Consider the following 18,269-nt stretch of genomic DNA (forward strand, 5'->3'; position numbering starts at 1 on the left):
GAGAGAGAAAGAGGGAGAGGAACACAGAGGGTTGCCAAGGAGGAGGAAACTGTGGCTGGCATATACCCAACCCCGAGAACTAATCCCAAGGACAGAAATGGAGAGCAGACCTACACATAGGTGGCTCATTACCCAAGGAATGAGGAATCTTTCAACATGCTTTCAACTCTGCCTCCTCCCACCTTGTTGCCAGGCGATACACTGTGTAGAATTGGAGAGTGCAGTATGGGATGAGGCACCTTGCCATACATTCACTAGGGAATTAAAGTCAACTACTCCTTGGTAGAGTCTACTTCATGGAGAAAGCAGGGCCCAGAAAGTAGGTCTAGCTCAGTGCCGGGGCTGACCAGCAGACCCTGAGCGACGGATGAATAGATTACTCTGACACATGTTTCTGTGAAAGAGAGGCTAAGGGGCTGTTTTGCTTTAGGAGCAAAAAGCCTCGTTCACCTGCCTCCTTAGGCTTTTATTGTCACAACAGCTTGAACCAAAATTAACCTCTAGATACAATTAGCAGGGTAAGCATCCTTGAGAAAGCACCTGCATCTGTAGTGTCTTTCAAACGAGGACATTTTGAAGTCTAGATGTAAAAGTAAAACACGGGGGGTGGGGGGGTGGGGGGGGTTGGGGGGCGGGGTCAGACTTGTTTGGAAAAGTCAAGGCAGGGGCTGCTGCCTTCGGCAAGGTCCCCCAGAGGCCTCCGACCTTGCAGACTTTCTAACCAAGTGCCCTGCTTCCCCACAGCTCAGCCCTTCCACATTCTGGCAGTTAACCTGGGCCTGGCCTTACAGACTCCGGAGAATCTAAGCCTCCCTGTCAAGGTCAAGTCTGTTACCTCCATCGCTGCCGGTCCTGGAGTCCGAGGCCAGGCTGTCCGTGGAGCCCGTGGTGAAGCTGACGTGGACGCTCCTGAAGGATGGGCTGAGGCTCTCTGCGGAGCCCTGGCTCACTTTTTCCAAGTCAGAGCTGCTCTTGTTCATTTTTAAAAGGTGCCTGAAGATTTTGGAAGAAACAATGAAAGTGATTAATTTAGTTTCAAGTAAAAAACCAGGTCGATTGACCATGAACGCATTATGCTCTCTCTTGAAACCTGACCTATGCCAGCAAGTTTTGAAAAAATGATTTTGGGAAGAGAGAACAGGGGCTCTTTTGAAACCGTATGCACATACATGGCAGGAGATTTCTTGGGTGTGGTTAGGAGAGGTGAGTCTATTAAATTTAGACAAATGCCAAAACCATGATTTGGGAGCAACTACCTTCATATTCTGGCCTTGTTTTCTAACACATGTATGTCATCTATTATATCCTGTGCAACAACTCTACAAAGAAAAATAGAATATTATCATACAAGCCAAGGTATAGAGATATGCAGAGACTGGGTAGCTTTTGCAAGATCACAAAACAAGTGAATTGCAAATCAAGACTAAAAACACAGGATTTCTTTTTTGCCTGGTACTCTCTTGACATAGCTTCAAAGAGTCTAGGTTGCTCATTGGAATTAAGAGAAACTTCATTTAATTTTTAACCAGACTTCTAGTGCAATGCCTAGACCCGTGGTCGGCAAACTGGGGCTTGTGAGCCACATGTGGCTCTTTGGCCCCTTGAGTGTGGCTCTTCCTAAGCCTTAGGAGTACCCTAATTAAGTTAATAACAATGTGCCTACCTATATAGTTTAAGTTTAAAAAATTTGGCTCTCAAAAGAAATTTCAATAGTTGTACTGTTGATATTTGGCTCTGTTGACTAATGAGTTTGCCGACCACTGGCCTAGACAGAACCATGTTAACATAACCCTTATTCCAGAATTAAGGAATAAATCTGCCCTTAAGCTTCCTATGAAATCTTTTTGCTGCATTTCTAAGACAACATTACCAACATATCAGGGACAGGAATACCAAGTTCAAGAACAAAGGACTTCGCCTTGGAGAAAACAGTTCCATTACTAGGTAGGGTGTTTAGTTTATTGATTCCTCCTTCCCTCTTTCCAAGGGCTACATGAATATTCACTCTGACCTGACATTTTCACCACAGAGTGAGACAGAGTACAATCAATCCAGGTCCTTCCCTGCGGGTGGTAACCCAGATTTGTCTGAACTGATATTTCCTGATGACATTCTTGCTCCCCCGACAGCAGATCTATATCTCAATATCTGCTGTAGGAAATATACAATGCAGGATTGATTTGGCATCAGAACTGCCTTGTTTAATGCATGTGACCTTACAGTCAAGAATGTATTGATTGTCCTTTGGCTCAGCATGGCCAGGCCCTGTGCTGCTCTTCACAGTCACTGGAATCCTTTGTTCATTAACAGAAAAGTTTAGAGAAAGTCTGTTTGCTATCATGAAAAGTGCTTTCTAGAAACATCTCTCTCTCCATCTTCAACCCTGAGAACCACCATGAAACATATTTTTAAAGATGTTAAATAGAAGTGTGACATTGATGGCAATATTATGATTAATAGTATTTTTATATTTCAACTAGTAGCCCTGCGCATGAATACGTGCGCCACTAGCTCACTGCTGCCCTCCTATAGCTCTCTGCCCACTGCCCCGCCCTCCTGTAACTGCCCCCTGCCCCCCCTTTCCTCCCTCACCGCTTGCTGCCCTACGCCCTCCTGTAGCTCTCCGCCACCTGCTTGAAGCTTGCTGCCCCACCCTCCTACTGATCCGTGATCCGGTCATTATGCCGTCAGTCGTTACGTAACGACCATTTGCATATTACATCTTTATTATATAGGATGGCACTGTAGGAATCTTGGAAATATCAAATCCTTAGGAAGGGCTATGGTAAAATACAGTCATAGGGGTTTCATACAATATTTTTATCCTCATCAGATCCATCATAATGGCTTCTCAGATGAAGCCAAAATAAGAAGGTGTGAATAGCAACAACTCCCTGGCATAGGAGAGAAGCCAACTCTATGGCAGCCCAACTACTCCGCCTCCTCCAGAGTGGTCTCTGCTGTCTCTTGGGTCTTCAGGCCCAGAAAATTGCAGAGAGAGAAATTCCAGCACCATAGCTGCTGAGCTGACATAGCCCCCATTCCACAAACTTAAGGAAAACACTCAATGACATCTATATAAATAGATAAAACTAAAAAACACACATACATACACAATTATTTAAAGTAATAGCAATCATTGAAAGAAAAGAGGGAACTCAATGAGGGAACTCCACAGGGTGGAATCCGTGTCTGCATTTATAATAAGCTCCCAGGGGAGGCACTACACAATATGCTTCAACACCAAGTGCATGCTTGCTGGGAGTGTTGGTCAATATTCTTTATCAGGTTAAGGAAGTGTTTCTATCCAGGTTTTTGAAGGTTTCATATTCTTAAGTCATTTATAGTTATTGAACTTGATCAAATGATTGTTCTACATCTACACAAAAATCATTGTTTCCCTCCTTTATTCTGTTCATGTGATGAGTCACATTAATAACTCGCACACTTTGCATACACTTAATTTACTACACATGGCTGGGTTCGTTTGACTAATATTTAACTGAAGATTTTTACGTTTACATTCAAATGTGAGTTTAGCCCACACTTTTTCTTTCTTAACCGACTCTTCTTGTCTAGTTTTGGTATAAAGGTTAAATCAGAGTTATAAAATGAATTGGGTAACTTTTTCTCTTTTCAATGATATTATGTAGTTTATATAAAATAGGAATTATGTATTTCTTGAAAGAATGCTGTAACTCCAATGTCCATCATAAAGAAATGGTTATGTTATGGTATAATCTTATAATGGAATCTTTTATAGCATTAAAAAATAAATGTACTCAATTTTAATGTACCAATATGAAAACTATTCTTAAAATGAGTATTACAAGAAGCTTTCAAAAGACTCAAGTAAAGTATACAAGTGGTATTAAGTAGATATACCATTTATATACATTTTTAAAACGTTATATATTTTTTCTATGTCACATATATGCAATAAAGTGGAAATAATACTCATAAACTTCAAGTTAGTGGTTACTCTGGGTAGCAAGGAGAAAATGAAATGGAAATTAGGTAAGGAGGGATTTTTCTCTGTACCTGTAATATTTTATCTTAAAAATCTAATATAATGGCAAAATGTTAATACTTGAAAAATCTTAGGGAGATACATGAAGTTCTGTTAAATGATTTTTTGAACTTTATTGTATGCTTGAAATATTGGATAAACTGAAAATGAACACTTCTAGAAGCAACAAAAATCACTGGGGCCCGAATGAGCCCAGGGATGGCCACTCTGTTGACCTGCTGGTGAGCCTCCGAAGGAACACGGGGATGACCCAGTGGGATTTCCATGAGGCTCCCCAGCGGGACAGGCAAGCTCAGTGAGGGCTGGCCCATCACAGAACAGCCTCGTGGGTGAAAAAGGTTATTTCTCAGACCTGATAACTCTTCTGAGGCTCTGGGGGTTAGTTCTTCTGCATTGAATCTCTATGAGGGAAAAGTCAGTTTTGAAGACTCACCAAGTGAATGCAGACAAAATCAGAGTATTCCTATGATTGCAGGATGAATTCTCTGCAGACTGTGTGTGTGTGTGTGTGTGTGTGTGTGTGTGTGTGTGTGTGTGTGTGTAGGGAAGTGGGGAGCCTCCTGGAGCAGACTTTGGTAAATCTTAGTATCTAAGCCACAATTTCATGTTGTCATGGCTTCTGGGGACATTACTGCGGTTTCTCTATTAGAAGAGGCACAAGAAGGCCAGGATCCCACCAGGTAACGAAAACCCAATAGGCCTTTGGAATGCTCAGGGGTAAATGGGGAGGGAAAGGGGTGGCCCTTTTTCTTAATAGCAAAATCTTGGGAGTGATGACTCTTGTGTGTGAGATGCATCAGAAATCTTCCTCCCTGGAAACCTGTGTCATCTGCACTCTTAAGAGAATTTAATCAGAGAATGAACAAAACCAATCAGATTTAAAAATGAAAGGAGAAGCTTGCCACCTCACTCGAGACTGACATCAGGTTGTTTTGTGTCTTCAATCTGTGAGTGCAATAGATTTCTTAAAAAAAAAAAAAAAATCCCCAGAAAGGGTTTAATATTCCAAAGCAGACTCTTCTGGGTCCCAATAGATTCTTCTGTCAGACCTAAGGCCAAAAGGCAATCTGAATACACGCAAAATTCACAACAAGGCTATACTTCGGTTTCTGAAGGGCACTTTCCCCTTGTTAATGATAGCTTGTTTTTCAAAAAACTGGCGCAAACCATCTATAAGATGAAATCTGATGTCATGCCATTTAAGGAAGTGGTTTCAATGGGCTGCAACCACACGCTGCAGTCTTTCCTCTCTGGGTGGTGAGTAACGCTCTTATCGGGGCAGAGGGAATACAGCCCCGCACAGATGTCTTTGCTCGCGCAGTGATAAATGACTCGTTCTTGCTCAGACTTCCTTTCCTGCCTCCCCCTGTCGATTAGCCTCCGTCACGGGCGAGGAGGGTGACATGCCCGGCCGGTGGCACAGCGTCCTTAGAGACTCCGAGCCCTGCAGCTGCTGCCCAGTGTTTTCAGAATGGCTTTTCCCCCCATTGTCCTCAGAGAAAGGAGCCTGGCCAGTGTTCTCCACACGGTATTGGGAGAAAGCTAGAAAAAAAAGATCCAGGCGGAAGAGCCATCTGCCAGACTTCCTCATTTGTAGGAACCAGGCTCTTCTAAAAATACCCCCGAGCTTTCGGCATGTCCGAAATTCTTAATGGAGGCCGGGCCGGGGTGCGGCAGGGGCTGTGCGGCAGGCTTCCCCCGGCTGCTAGAACCCTCATTCAGGAGTGCGATTTCAAGTGTGACCGGGGCAGTTTTCATTGTCACTGCCCTCGCCTGGGGTTAGTCCGCAGACCTTGGGGTTGAGCGCTTTTTGCCTCTGGAGCAAAATATATGAAAATCCGAGCAATGCCAGCGAGCAGTTTTAGACGAGCTCTTTAGACCCAGGACGCAGGCACACCACCAAGTCTTTGGGCTGGTCAAGTTCACTGCTAAGTTTAGTGAGGACTCGCAGGAGAACTCTGAGGTGGCTCTGAAGGCATAAACAGGTTAGAAAATTCTATATACACTGAAAACATTACCCAGAAGAGAACAGGATGGGTTCAGAGGCAAATCAATCAGGTTACGCCTAAATCAAAGAACGAGAGCTTCTTACCATCCTAGACTCCAGCCCGAGGCGCCGTCCTCACCAGCGTGGCCTCCCGGAGCCCGTGACAGGTCGGGCCAGTGACTGCAGGGTCCCGTGGAGCAGCCCTGAGGACGAAGGGCCCGCTGCAGAGGCAGCCCGAGTGCCTTGTCAGCCTGCTCTGAATCACACTCAGTTCCTCTCTGACTTTTCTACAAAATGCACTTCCTGCAAAATCACAGGAAGGTGGGGAAGGCTCTGCCGCTGTGACCTGCTGCATCCAGCCTCCAATGGTCGGACTGGGCTCCATCGGAAGGAGGGATTCAAATACCCTCAACAATGCAGTGAGTTTCCCCCCCGTTTAATCTCGACTATTTAGCCACATCCTAAAGTCAAAATCCTTAACCGACTCACGCTGAAGCACCAGGTCTGCTTGGTGAACAAGACTTACGCCTGTGTCACCTGCAGCGTGTCCCCCGTCCTGTCTATCCTGAACACCATTCCAGGTTTTTCAACAAATAAACACTGACTACTGTGTGCCCAGCACCGCGTTAAGTGTTGGGGATACACCAGTGGGTGGAGCAGACACCATTCCTTCTAATTTGTCAAGCTCCTTGAAAAATGTGTACAGAGGGTTCAACCACATCTTCAGAAAATATTTGCAGCTTTGGGTAGAACATCCTGACTCCAAATCTGTCCAAAACACTGCTCTCTCGATGCTGGCCGACTCTGAAGAGTCCCACCCAGAGCTCCTGTGGGGATTCTCAACCTCAGCCACCACACTGGATCAACCCAGGTCCTCCCTGGCGACAAAAACACACTTCCTTTGACAATCTCGCTTTCAAATATCCCCTGCCCCCATTGTTTATCCATTAGAACACACGCCTGGATTTCTTGTTTGGAAAACAAATTATCACCCTTTTGGTTAATATACTACTACCACTTGCCCTCGAAAATCCTTCGCTCCAATTGGGCCAGGCTCTCATTGTCCCTAAAGCTCCCCGTGTTCCGATCCTTTCCCCACGCTGACTCAGGAAACCATTCTCTCTCCCCTTCAAAGCATTTCCATCCTCAAGACTCAGGCTCAGTATCACTTACCTACAAATCCCTCTTGTCTGTCCCCTCTGGAACTCACATTGCACTGCACCTGACTCACATCACTAAGCATTCAGTTAGAATCCTGGCGAGATTATTCTAATTGTCTCATGTGAAATAGGTTTGTTGTTACTACCCCCAAATTATAAACTGTTTCAGGAGCTGTGTCCTAGCCAGGACATGCTGGAACACAGAGTCATTATCAAACGCTTCTTGCTTAAGTTTATCTGCCTCTGTTTCAATAACTCGGCATCTCAGAGGATCAATGTTTCCTTTAAGAAAAAAAATTATACTTGCCCAGCAAAACTTGCAAAAGGCAGGAACACTGAGCAAACAATAACGCCCAGGAAGGCTGGATGCAATAGCAGGATCCTTCTTCTATCTACAAAATACAGCAGTCCCAGAATATCCCGAACTGGCACAGAGCTTGTCGTTTTTTATTGTTGTTGTTGTTTTCTGGGACATGAGATGAGAAAAGCGGATAACTACACTGGACAGGTTTTCGTTGCTTCTACCTTTGGTGTTCTTAGGTGACAACGCTAAGGGAATTATTTAGCAAGTGTCTAAGTACCACCTGAAAGGACTAAGAAGTCCAGCCTGCTTTGGGGGCATCTTTCCCCACTGCTCTATCAGCTTTATGAAGATAGGAAGTCAGTCTCACTGTAGGTCAAATGATGTCTCTGGGGCAGGCCTATTAATTTGCATTGCAGTTAATGCACTGGTGACTGCAGGGCTCTACAAGCTGAAAAGCCCTTGGGTCCAACCTGAAGATGAATATGCTTTGCATTCAGTGGAAACCACTTAAAAACAGAACTAAAGCCATACTTATTTTTAAAAATAGAAAAGACACACACATTTCGATTAGTAGTAGTTGATTTTGGTCAAGGATAAAAATGCTAAAATTGGTCAAATGGAAATGTGTAGGCATTTGCCTGGCTACATACAGATCTACTTTGGCATTGAGAGATACCAATATTTTTAAAAGATGGCCTTTCTGGTCTCAGAAAATCAGAGTTGTTTATTTGTGGCCCCAGTCTGCATGGTTACGAATTTTCCTAAAGCAGCTCTGGGCTGCCTGAGGCAGGAGAGGGGACAGCAAATGTTTGAAGTTATCCAGGATGGAGAGGTTTCAGCTAAGGCTGAGCACAGGGAGAAGCAGCTGCTGGGAGCAGGTAAGAGGGCAGAAAACCCAGCAGCTCGACCCTATCACCCAATTCATACACTGTCATCTCTAATACAATCGCTTAACAATCATGAGTCCTCAACTTCTGGCCTGGAAAGTCAAGGAGGAAGCTCTTACATCTGTTCACACAGGGGCAGATGGGATGAGAACATGAAAAGAAAGAGATGAATAACAAATGGAGGTACAGACAGAGCAGCTGCGATCCGGAGGGGCACCCCCTACCAGCTGCCCAGCCCACAGGCCGGTTCTGTGTGGGAGGACCCTCAGCAGCCTTTGGGAAGAACAGCCAGATCATCTATCTTGGTGGAACCCATCCACCAAGATGATCCGGGCCTGATCAAAATCCTTGTGTTTCTAGACTATTGGTTTTGGCAACTGCACTTTCAGAATTATCTCTCTCTCTTCTTCTTGACTCAGCAAATGCTTCAAGTGTACTTTGTTGACCCAGACCTTGACCCCAGCTATTTGGCTTAAGAAATACTTATATTAGACTTCATTACTACCCTCCTGGCTTGGGAGATTCAAGCTACTTGTAACAAAGCTACTTCTCCACTCCCACTCTGGTCCAGCCTCTTGCCCAATAAGGGTGGTGCTCCCTTCACACTCAGGACAGTTCTTCAGCACTCTCTCACCTACTCCTACAGCTCCATCTCCCTCTCTCCAGCCTTGGCTGAAGCCTCCCCACCCACATCCCCACACCACCAACCAGACCTCACTTAAGAAGGTTCTTGGACACCAGCTGTGAGTCTTACCATTCAACTCAATTCCGCATTATCTCTGTGGAGATAGCATTAGATCCCACAGGTTAAGGGCTTCACCCCACAAGACTGCCCTCCATCGCAGATACCAAACTCAAGTCCAAGTTGTCACTGGTGCTTCTGACTGACCGGCTATAGAACTAAGGTTCCAAAAACCCCCTCCTTGAGTTTGATTAATATACTAGAGCAGCTCTCAGAACTCAGAGAAAAAAATTACTTAAAAGGACATAACTTAGGAACAGCAGACGGAAGAGATGAATCGGACAAGGTATGGGAACAGGGTGCGGAGCTGCCATGTCCTCTCGGAGGGTGCCACTCTCCCCACACTGTCATGTGTTCACCAACCTGGAAATTCTCCAAACCATGTCCTTTTGGGTCTTCTTGGAGGCTTTATCACATAGACAAAGTGATTAAATCATCGACCATTGGCAACAGAGTCACCCTCCAGGAAGGTTGTGGGATGGGCTGAAAGTTCCAAGCCCCTCATCACAATGGCTGCTTTGCAGGAAACCAGTTCTATTTGTAGGTGGGTTCCAAAAATCACCTCATTAACATAATAAAAGACGCCTTTATGGCTCCTGGGGAATTCAGCACTTAGGAAATTACAAAGGTTTTAGGAGTTCTGTGATAGAACTGGGGAGGAAGACCAAATATGTACTTCTTATTATAAATCACAATGTCACACTGGGTCACTCCAAACATCTTTCACCTCTACTTTGACCAGGCAGTCCAGTGCTTCTCTAGGAAAGTACGCAACCACGCAGACTGTGGCCACAATGAATTCAGGTTTCCCGTCTTCAGGTAGCTCCTGGGGCTCCCCGGCAATCCTTGCACTTGCCTTCCCATTTTCCAAGGTAGCTTCTCCAAACATTCATCACTTTTCTTGATATTCTTACTTCTTGCCTCGCTTAAGTAAATCCTCTATCTCTCCATGATCCACAGTATCTCTTCATGTTTGTATTTACTTTACGTGCAGAGGTGAGATAACCATATGCCTCAATTAATTATACACTTTCAAGTTAACCTGTATTATTTTAATTTTTCTCTTCATCTCCATCTCTAATTCTTTCCAATTTCCCACTCTCAGGTACTCATACTATATTTTCTTGGATATATACACTTGGATTTCTCCTTTAAAAATATGTATATGCTCAAAGTCACTAATCATCCAAGAGATGCAAATCAAAATGACAATGAGGTCCATAAAAGAAATAAGACTTTAAATAATGGGTAATAGGTGTAATGATAGTTGTCATTACTAAAATACTGTGTCCAAAAAATTCATGAACTAGTCATAATCACTCATTAAAATTCATGACACATTCATAATTACCCATTAAGAGGAAACAACATTTTGGCATGATAGTCAAAGCTGTAATCAAAGAGGATGACCACCTTCTGCCAAACACTTTGCTTAGAGCCACCTGGCTGGACAGACCACAGGTCCTCTCCCAGATATGGAGCTCTGAAATTAGTACAGGGAGCAGTTACAGACCACCGATGATTTTGCATTATAGATGGTAAGTTTTAGACTCTAGAGCTGGACTGGCAAATAGCCAGCATACACATCTGCACTCCACTCTTGCCTAACCTGAAGACTGCTGATGGCTTACAGCAAGCTTTCTTGCAGGGTGGACACATGGCCACACCCACTGACTAGAATTGGTTCTGGAGGATGCAACCTAACTACCCTCATGGTTCAAAAACGTGCAGTCACAGAATCTTCCTTCTCATCTGCACCTATTAAGAACTAGAGGCTTGGTGCACAGATTTGTGCACCAGTGGGGTCCCTTGGCCTGGCCTGTGGGGATCAGGCCAAAACTGGCTCTCTGATATCCCCAGAGGAGTCCTGGATTGCGAGAGGGCACAGGCAGGCCCAGGGACCCCACCGGTGCACTATTGGGGCTGGGGAGGGACTGCGGGAGGACTCCAGAGGGTGTCAGACCCATCTCACCTAGTCCTGATTAGCCAGACCCCAGCAGCAAGCTAACCTACCGGTCAGAGCATCTGCCCCCTGGTGGTCAGTGCACATCATAGCGACTGGTGAAACAGTCACACAAATGGTCGGACACTTAGCATATTAGGCTTTTATTATATAGGATTATTTAAGCGACAACCCACTATATGAGTAATATATCTTCAAAGTTACATTACTTACTAATATGTCAATTTAGCTAAACTATTCTTGCATTTATCCAATTCATCGTCTTTTTATTCATTTGACTGTTGAAAGGAGCTTCTGAAGAGCAGGAGCCATTCTGCAGGGCTTTCTACAGCTCAGGGCCACACAGCGTTTAATACCGCTAATGATCTGCTAGGTTTCTGACTTCAGCTTTTATAGCACATGCATTAGTGGGCATGAAATGGCTAAAAAAAACCCAAACTGCTGGGAAGTCAGGGAGGTCACTTGATAGTGATAGATACTAAAATTAACTGGAGAGTACAACATCTGAGTAAAAAGGGAAGGATTTTTTTTTTAAGTTGTCTTTGATCCAGAAGTTCCCCTTCTCCCCCAACGAAGAACGGTTGTTTATGTAAGTCAGCCTGTTAGAGAAGCACAGAGCATGAGCTGCCCAGGGCACGAGACAGAAGCCATCTGAAGCAGCGAACTGTTCAGAGTTGTATGGAAACAGCAGGAACACCCTTAATGCCCAACATGTTCAGGGATCTGCCCAAAAGTCAATAAAAGAATAATGAGCAATTTCAGCACAGAGGATGAAGACGGATCTTAAACTCTGAGAGTCACCAGCTGTAGAAAGGGCTGCTGAACATTCTTTGCAGTTGGTTTGTCAACCCTGATAGAAGGAAATGAAAATCCTCTCATGAGCAACAAATTATTTGCAACACAAATAGAGCAAATTTCTCACCGATTGGTGAGTTCCACACCCAGAAAGTGGGCTGGCCAGTCCAGGAACAAAGTCCCTCTGATCACTTGAGGACAAAAGGGGCTTGATCATATGGCCCAGGTGTGTGTTCTCCAACCTGCCTCAGAAAACACGGAAAATCTGTTTTCAGAGAAGCAAAACCACACCCTAGAATTCCTTGCAACTCACTGGTGGGGGGAAAAGAAAAGTCCTTAGGTGATTACTCCCTGAAAGGAACATTCTGTGGCAAGAAAGGGCTGGCTCCACACACCTGCTCAGCTTAAAAAAACATTAAGAAAGAGAGAAAGAGGGAGAGTGAGCCAAGTAAGAGCCTAGTAGCAAAAGTGAAATGGACAATCACTGGAGAGTAATTAATCCTTGAAAGGATGCATTGTGCCCACATGGCTTTTACCCACCTTGAAGCATTAATAATGATTAACCTCAGCTTCTTTAACTGAAGGTGACAATGTTCTATTGGGCAAGGCTAGCAACAGAATTATAATGGGGTGTCCAGTGAAAACTCTGTAGTTCACGCTGACCTCTTTTTTCTAATTCAACAACCCTTCCTTGAATACCTCCTATATCCCAGGCACAGTGCTAAGGTATCCTGTTGGAGAGTTAAAAAAAAAAAAAAAGTATGAAACATGGTCCTGTACACCAAGGAGTTTACAAATGCTTGAGGAGATACAAACATGGATCCAATTTCATACAATGCAAGACACGCTGTGTTAACCACGAAACCAGGCATGAACACAGCAGCTCTGGGGCAATCAGGAGACCTGGGTTTCAGAAAGAAACTTTGATACAAGTATTGAAAGTTACTGTTCCTTTCATCGACATTTCTTGATGTGCAAAGCATAAGGTTAGGTACTTTTGGAGAAACTGAAATAAACAGGGAGTGGTCTCTGTCTACCACTACCTACTTAACAAATACTTCTTGAGCATCTATTTTGTGCCAGGCACCAACCAGGATATTATGGAATTACAGATGGCTAAGCATGCTCTTTATCTTTAAGGAGCATCAGGCATTTTTTTTTCTTTAATAAATGGTTATCTATATGCCTGTGCTAATCTTGATCTTGATCTTGGATCAGGTCAAAAGACAGTTAAAGGAAGGACTACTCCCAGGCAGCAAGCTGAGCTTACCTCTGCATTACTGAACAGAACAGAGAATGTGGTGAGAATTCAGAAGCTATTCTAACAATCTCATCAAAGGGAATCAAAGCAGGGGTGAGCCTTTGGTGGTCATATGACACATCTGCTCATTTAATCACATCAACTCAGCCCTCAGGGACCTTAAGGGGAAGGCACTGGCTTTTTAGGACCTTGTACAAAGTGTAACAGAAAGTGGGCAATTAGTAGATATTGATGAATTAAAGAATCTCTAATCCCTAGCCTTAGCCATGGATGCATGCTCAAAAAATGGGGAGAACGTCATACATATTTTAATATACTACTTTTTAACTCAGTGATTTTTTTTTTTTTTTGAATTACAGAATAGAAGGACAGGAATCAATTTTAACTCTCAGTGCTATGACACCATTAGATGGCCAATGTTTTTAGGGTCTATCCACAAGCTCATGGGAAGAGGCCAACTATTAGTTTGCCCCTGGTATGGAACAGAACATAAAGTGGCACTGTTGATACCCGTGCTTTGTTCCGTTTGCTAAACTCCATGTGTGGTGGTGGGCGTGGGGGGTGGGGTGAGGAAGGGAGATTGCCCCCCTGAAGTGGGCTCAGTATTCACTGTGCCCTGGACCAACTCAATCTCCTCCGACTCATTTCAGTTTTGTCAAAAAGGCTGCCAAACATACTCAGAGAAGGTTCTCTAAGGCAGCGGTTCTCAACCTGTGGGTCGCGACCCCTTTGGGGGTCGAACGACCCATTCACAGGGGTCGCCTAAGACCATCAGCAAACACATACATATTGTTTTTGTGATTAGTCACTACGCTTTAATTATGTTCAATTTGTAACAATGAAATTGGGGGTCACCACAACATGAGAACTGTACAAAAGGGTCGGGGCATTAGGAAGGTTGAGAACCACTGCTCTAAGGGCATACCGTGCTTTCTAATACAAAGTGTGCTTTTCAAAATGCCACATGGGAATCCCATTACGCACCAAGGCTCTGGGATTTCCTCGGAAACTGCTGCCATTGCCTGGCAATCCGCTACTGTAGGCAGTGCCACGAGAGTCGAGGAGCATGCAGAGCTCTGATCAGATTGGACACGGGGTCTGGAGGCAACTACCCACCTCACTCCCTCACTCTGCACCCACCCTCACGCTGAGAGAGCTGCTCCTCAGAGACCACACAAGGAAGCCGGTCCCATTTCTCTGGTTAGCACAGTGGCCACTCCCGTGGCCAGAGAACAGCTGCATCTATGACTCTGTCACCATCTGCCTGCTGAGGAGCATCGTGGGAGAGAGGGAGGGAGGGAGGGAGGGAACTTAAGAGTGACCAAAAGCCCCAGGACAGACTCAGTCTCTGCTCCCAGAATCCCCCCCAGCGGCGGAGAATGTGGTTAAGCGGTGGGTGAAACGTACAATCCACAGGAGTGACAACTGCAAAACAAGGTCGTCACCCCTCATTTTCTTGGGGAGACTTTTCTTTCTTTTGATCAGTCTCACAGGGGCCAGACTGGTTGGCAGCTACAACCCCATAAACTTGTCTTATTTCTCATTCACCTGTCATCCTCTAATTCCACCTCTGAGCTCAGGCCACCTTCCTAATGGGGGGTTTCTTTGTGAGGTGTTTGCGCTCATCAGATGATTCCCCCGCAACTGACCTTGTCACTCAAAAGCCGCACGTCATTTCAAAACAGGTTTGCAGCTCAGAAGAAACAAAGGGCAGAAGTAAATTTGATTCTTGTGCATTTTAATTATCTCCCCAGGCACTTCGGCTCTCATTAAATTGCCTTCAGTCTTTGAATGTGACATTTAAACGAAGCAGCCCACACTTCTTTCCTGCAGGTTCTGGTTTTCTAACCAGCAGTACTTGTCACTCCTGACCTTCTAACCCCGCTCCACATTGGAGTAGGGGTGGTCCTGAGGGGTTCGAGGGGTCTGTCAATCGAAGTAGGTAAGCGCTGGTGTCTGCAGGAGGTTGCCTTGGCGGCAGCAGGTGCAGAAGGATCCAGACTCTGCCTTGCCTGCCCCGGAGGAGGGCTGGGCACACGCTGAAGCACCTTTAAAGTTAAAGCGCTGTCGAGGCATTGAATGAGCGTTGAGAGCCTTTGTCGTACGTGGCATTATCGCAAAGGGTTTCTCAGCAACCCTAGTGGGAGTTTACAGAGGACAGGACCTCAGACAGACAGGTAAGTGACTGCCAAACAGTTAAAACAAGACCACAGGAAAGCCAAGTCATTCTCAACATCCACTTCTTTTCCTTCCAAGTCAGAGTCTTGTAAAACAGGACCACGGGCAAACCAAAAACCATTCTCTGTACTTTCCTAATGGCCCTAGAGAGCAGATGGGTCCAAGGAAGTGTAAGTGACACTGCCCAGCACAAGGCAACCCCTTGCTCAGAACTATGTAACTATCTATTATTTGCCTGTGAAACCTTTGTTTCTTTGGTTGAATAGATAACTGTTATCTCACAGTAACCCGTGGTCCTATTTGACTAATAGGATCATTAGTTTTAAAACCTTTTGCTATTTTTAAATTTCCCCAAATCAAATTCCAAATGAAGTCTTTTTTTGACCTCAAACTAACTTGGGATTTTGTAAAAGGCTCCTAGAATATCTCAAAAGATTTTTCTCTCTCCTTATAAAATGGGAGATGTTACACTAATCAGGCTCATCTGATATGTTAAAATACATAGGAAGTATTGTCAAATCAGAAGTAATACTAAGCTTTCTTTATGTTGTATTAGTGTAAGTATATGTTCTAAGCATTCTAGAAGTTATCTGAAATTCCTAAAGTCTAGTATGTCCTGGTATAATGTTATAAAATGCTGCATGTTAAAGGAATGACCAAATTTCCTCGTCAATTCTATTATAATAAAAACTCTCTCCAGATCTTCAATTTATAGTTACTGTTTTACTCTGAAGGTTTATCAACATGTTCCTGCAAAGTGCTTTATCTTCAAGGAGATTCATGGAGGGGACCTTTGACAAATGCACCATCCTGATGACTCTGCGATCAGGTAGCATAGTTGGATGGGAATTTCCAGAACTAATTAAGATAACATTTAAAAAGCTGGATTAAAAAGGACAAGAATTAATGACATGGGACTGAATGAACTGAGGAGGATGACTATAATTTTTATCCAAATTCTGGACTAAAAGGAGAAGCACCTGACATTGATGGAGACCATTTCTTCCCAAGATGCCAGACCAAGACTTTCTACTTCAGCTAAACATGAAACCTTACTTCTTTTTTTTAAAAAAAATATATATTTTTATTGATTTCAGAGAGGAAGGGAGAGGGAGAGAAAGAAAGAAACATCAATGATGAGAGAGAACCATTGATCAGCTGTCTCCTGCACACCCCACACTGGGGATTGAGCCCGAAACCCAGGCATGTGCCCTGACCGGAATCGAAACCTGACCTCCTGGTTCATAGGTCGACGCTCAACCACTTTATTTTCTTCTTTTTTTTCTTTACTCTGTCATTGGCCAAAGTAAAAGATAATGCCATCACCTGTATGCCGCACCCTTGGGAAGGTGGATAACCTCTGGAATTCAGAAAACTATTTATTGCAGGCTAGGAGGAAACCTAACTAATTCCTGGTTTGAATGAGCAAACGCAACAATTCCTGCAAATGAATCCATTAATAATGCCACCTTCGTGGAAGTGGATTGTGCCTAATAGGATTTACCCTAAAAAACTGTGAGCCCGAAGTTGTAAACAAAACAAAACAAAAAAATTAAAACCAAAAAGGATCAATGAAAATTTCTAGAACTAGTACAGAGCGGTAGCTGAGAGTGGCGCTGATGCCTTAAATTTTGATCACATCTCTCAGACGAAAAATTTGATCAAAAGGAAGGAATTGTTAAAAAGAAACAATAAACAATAGGCCCAAAATGGAGTCACTTTTGCTAAGCCCCACCAAGACTTAATACTTAATCTAATTGCAACTGTAGCCTCTCCCAAGAATAGAATTTTAACCCTATCAGTCTGGGATTTCTGGTCAACCCTAGTGAGGTCATCTGCCGGATAAGACCCCCTGCCTGCCCTTAAAGCAGTGGTTCTCAACCTTCCTAATGCCGCGACCCTTTAATACAGTTCCTCATGTTGTGGTGACCCCCAGCCATAAAATTATTTTTGTTGCTACTTCATAACTGTAATTTTGCTACTGTTATGAATCATAATGTAAATAACTGATATGCAGGATGTATTTTCATTGTTACAAATTGAACATAATTAAAGCATAGTGATTAATCACAAAAACAATATGTAATTATATATGTGTTTTCCGATGGTCTTAGGCGACCCCTGTGAAAGGGTCGTTCGACCCCCAAAGGGGTCGTGACCCACAGGTTGAGAACCGCTGCCTTAAGAGAAGGTGACCTTGCCTGAAATAATCCACTGTTTTAACTTCCTTGTCTCACCCAGTTTCTGCCTATAAAAACCTTCCATTTTATACAGTTCCTTGGAGCACCTTTCTATTTACTAGATGGGATGCTGCCCGATGCATGAATTGTTGAATCAAGCTATTAATTTTACTTGGTTAAATTTTTGTTCTTTAACACATTGCTATGGCGACTGGGGTTTCTTCCAGGCCTATGATTCTTAAATGAGAAAATTTTAGTTCCTTCAGGCTCGTTTCTATGGGGTGTGGGTGTCCCTGCTACAGTCAACAGCTTCTGCCTACATACTAACTAACCTTTGCATTGGATCCTGTTCATCTCATGTGAGCCTTTCAACAAATGGGGCGATAAAACTATTGTTTTTGTCATCCTGTTTTAGAGAAGAGTAACCTGGAGGCTCAGTCATGGCCAGTGGCTTGTTCAAGATCATTCAGCCCGCAGGTGAGGCAGAGGCACTATGAACTTGGTTGCTGACGCCAAAGACCGTGCTTCTCACTCACCTGCACAGGCCTGAGGCAGAGAGATACAATGCCCACGCTTCACTCTCATGCCCTGCTCACTTCTCATGCCTGCTGACGTGCCCTCTGTGTTTAGGAACACAGACTGGAGCCAGACTGCCAAGTCCAGCTGTGTAATCTTGGCAGATGACTCTGGCTCTATCCCGTTCTGTCATCTGTAAATTGGGATGGTGATTCCTACCTCCTAGGGCTAGTCTGAGGGTCAAATGAGTTAATATGTCAAACTCC

The 18,269-nt window shown here is 44.1% G+C and overlaps 1 protein-coding gene across 6 annotated transcripts in view; it reads right to left on the bottom strand.

The window, feature by feature from the left end:
• The window catches only part of PRAG1 (PEAK1 related, kinase-activating pseudokinase 1), a 52,059-nt gene that overhangs the window by 23,438 nt on the left and 10,352 nt on the right, over nt 1-18,269 (bottom strand). For all 6 annotated transcript variants that reach the window (XM_036298477.1, XM_036298476.1, XM_036298479.1 and 3 more), the window contains one exon: nt 836-993. In XM_036298477.1, the coding sequence (XP_036154370.1) occupies nt 836-993 (158 nt within the window). The remainder of the gene's footprint in view (nt 1-835; nt 994-18,269) is intronic.

Source organism: Myotis myotis, unplaced genomic scaffold, assembly GCF_014108235.1.
Source record: "Myotis myotis isolate mMyoMyo1 unplaced genomic scaffold, mMyoMyo1.p scaffold_m19_p_3, whole genome shotgun sequence".
Classification (NCBI taxonomy): Eukaryota; Metazoa; Chordata; class Mammalia; order Chiroptera; family Vespertilionidae; genus Myotis; species Myotis myotis.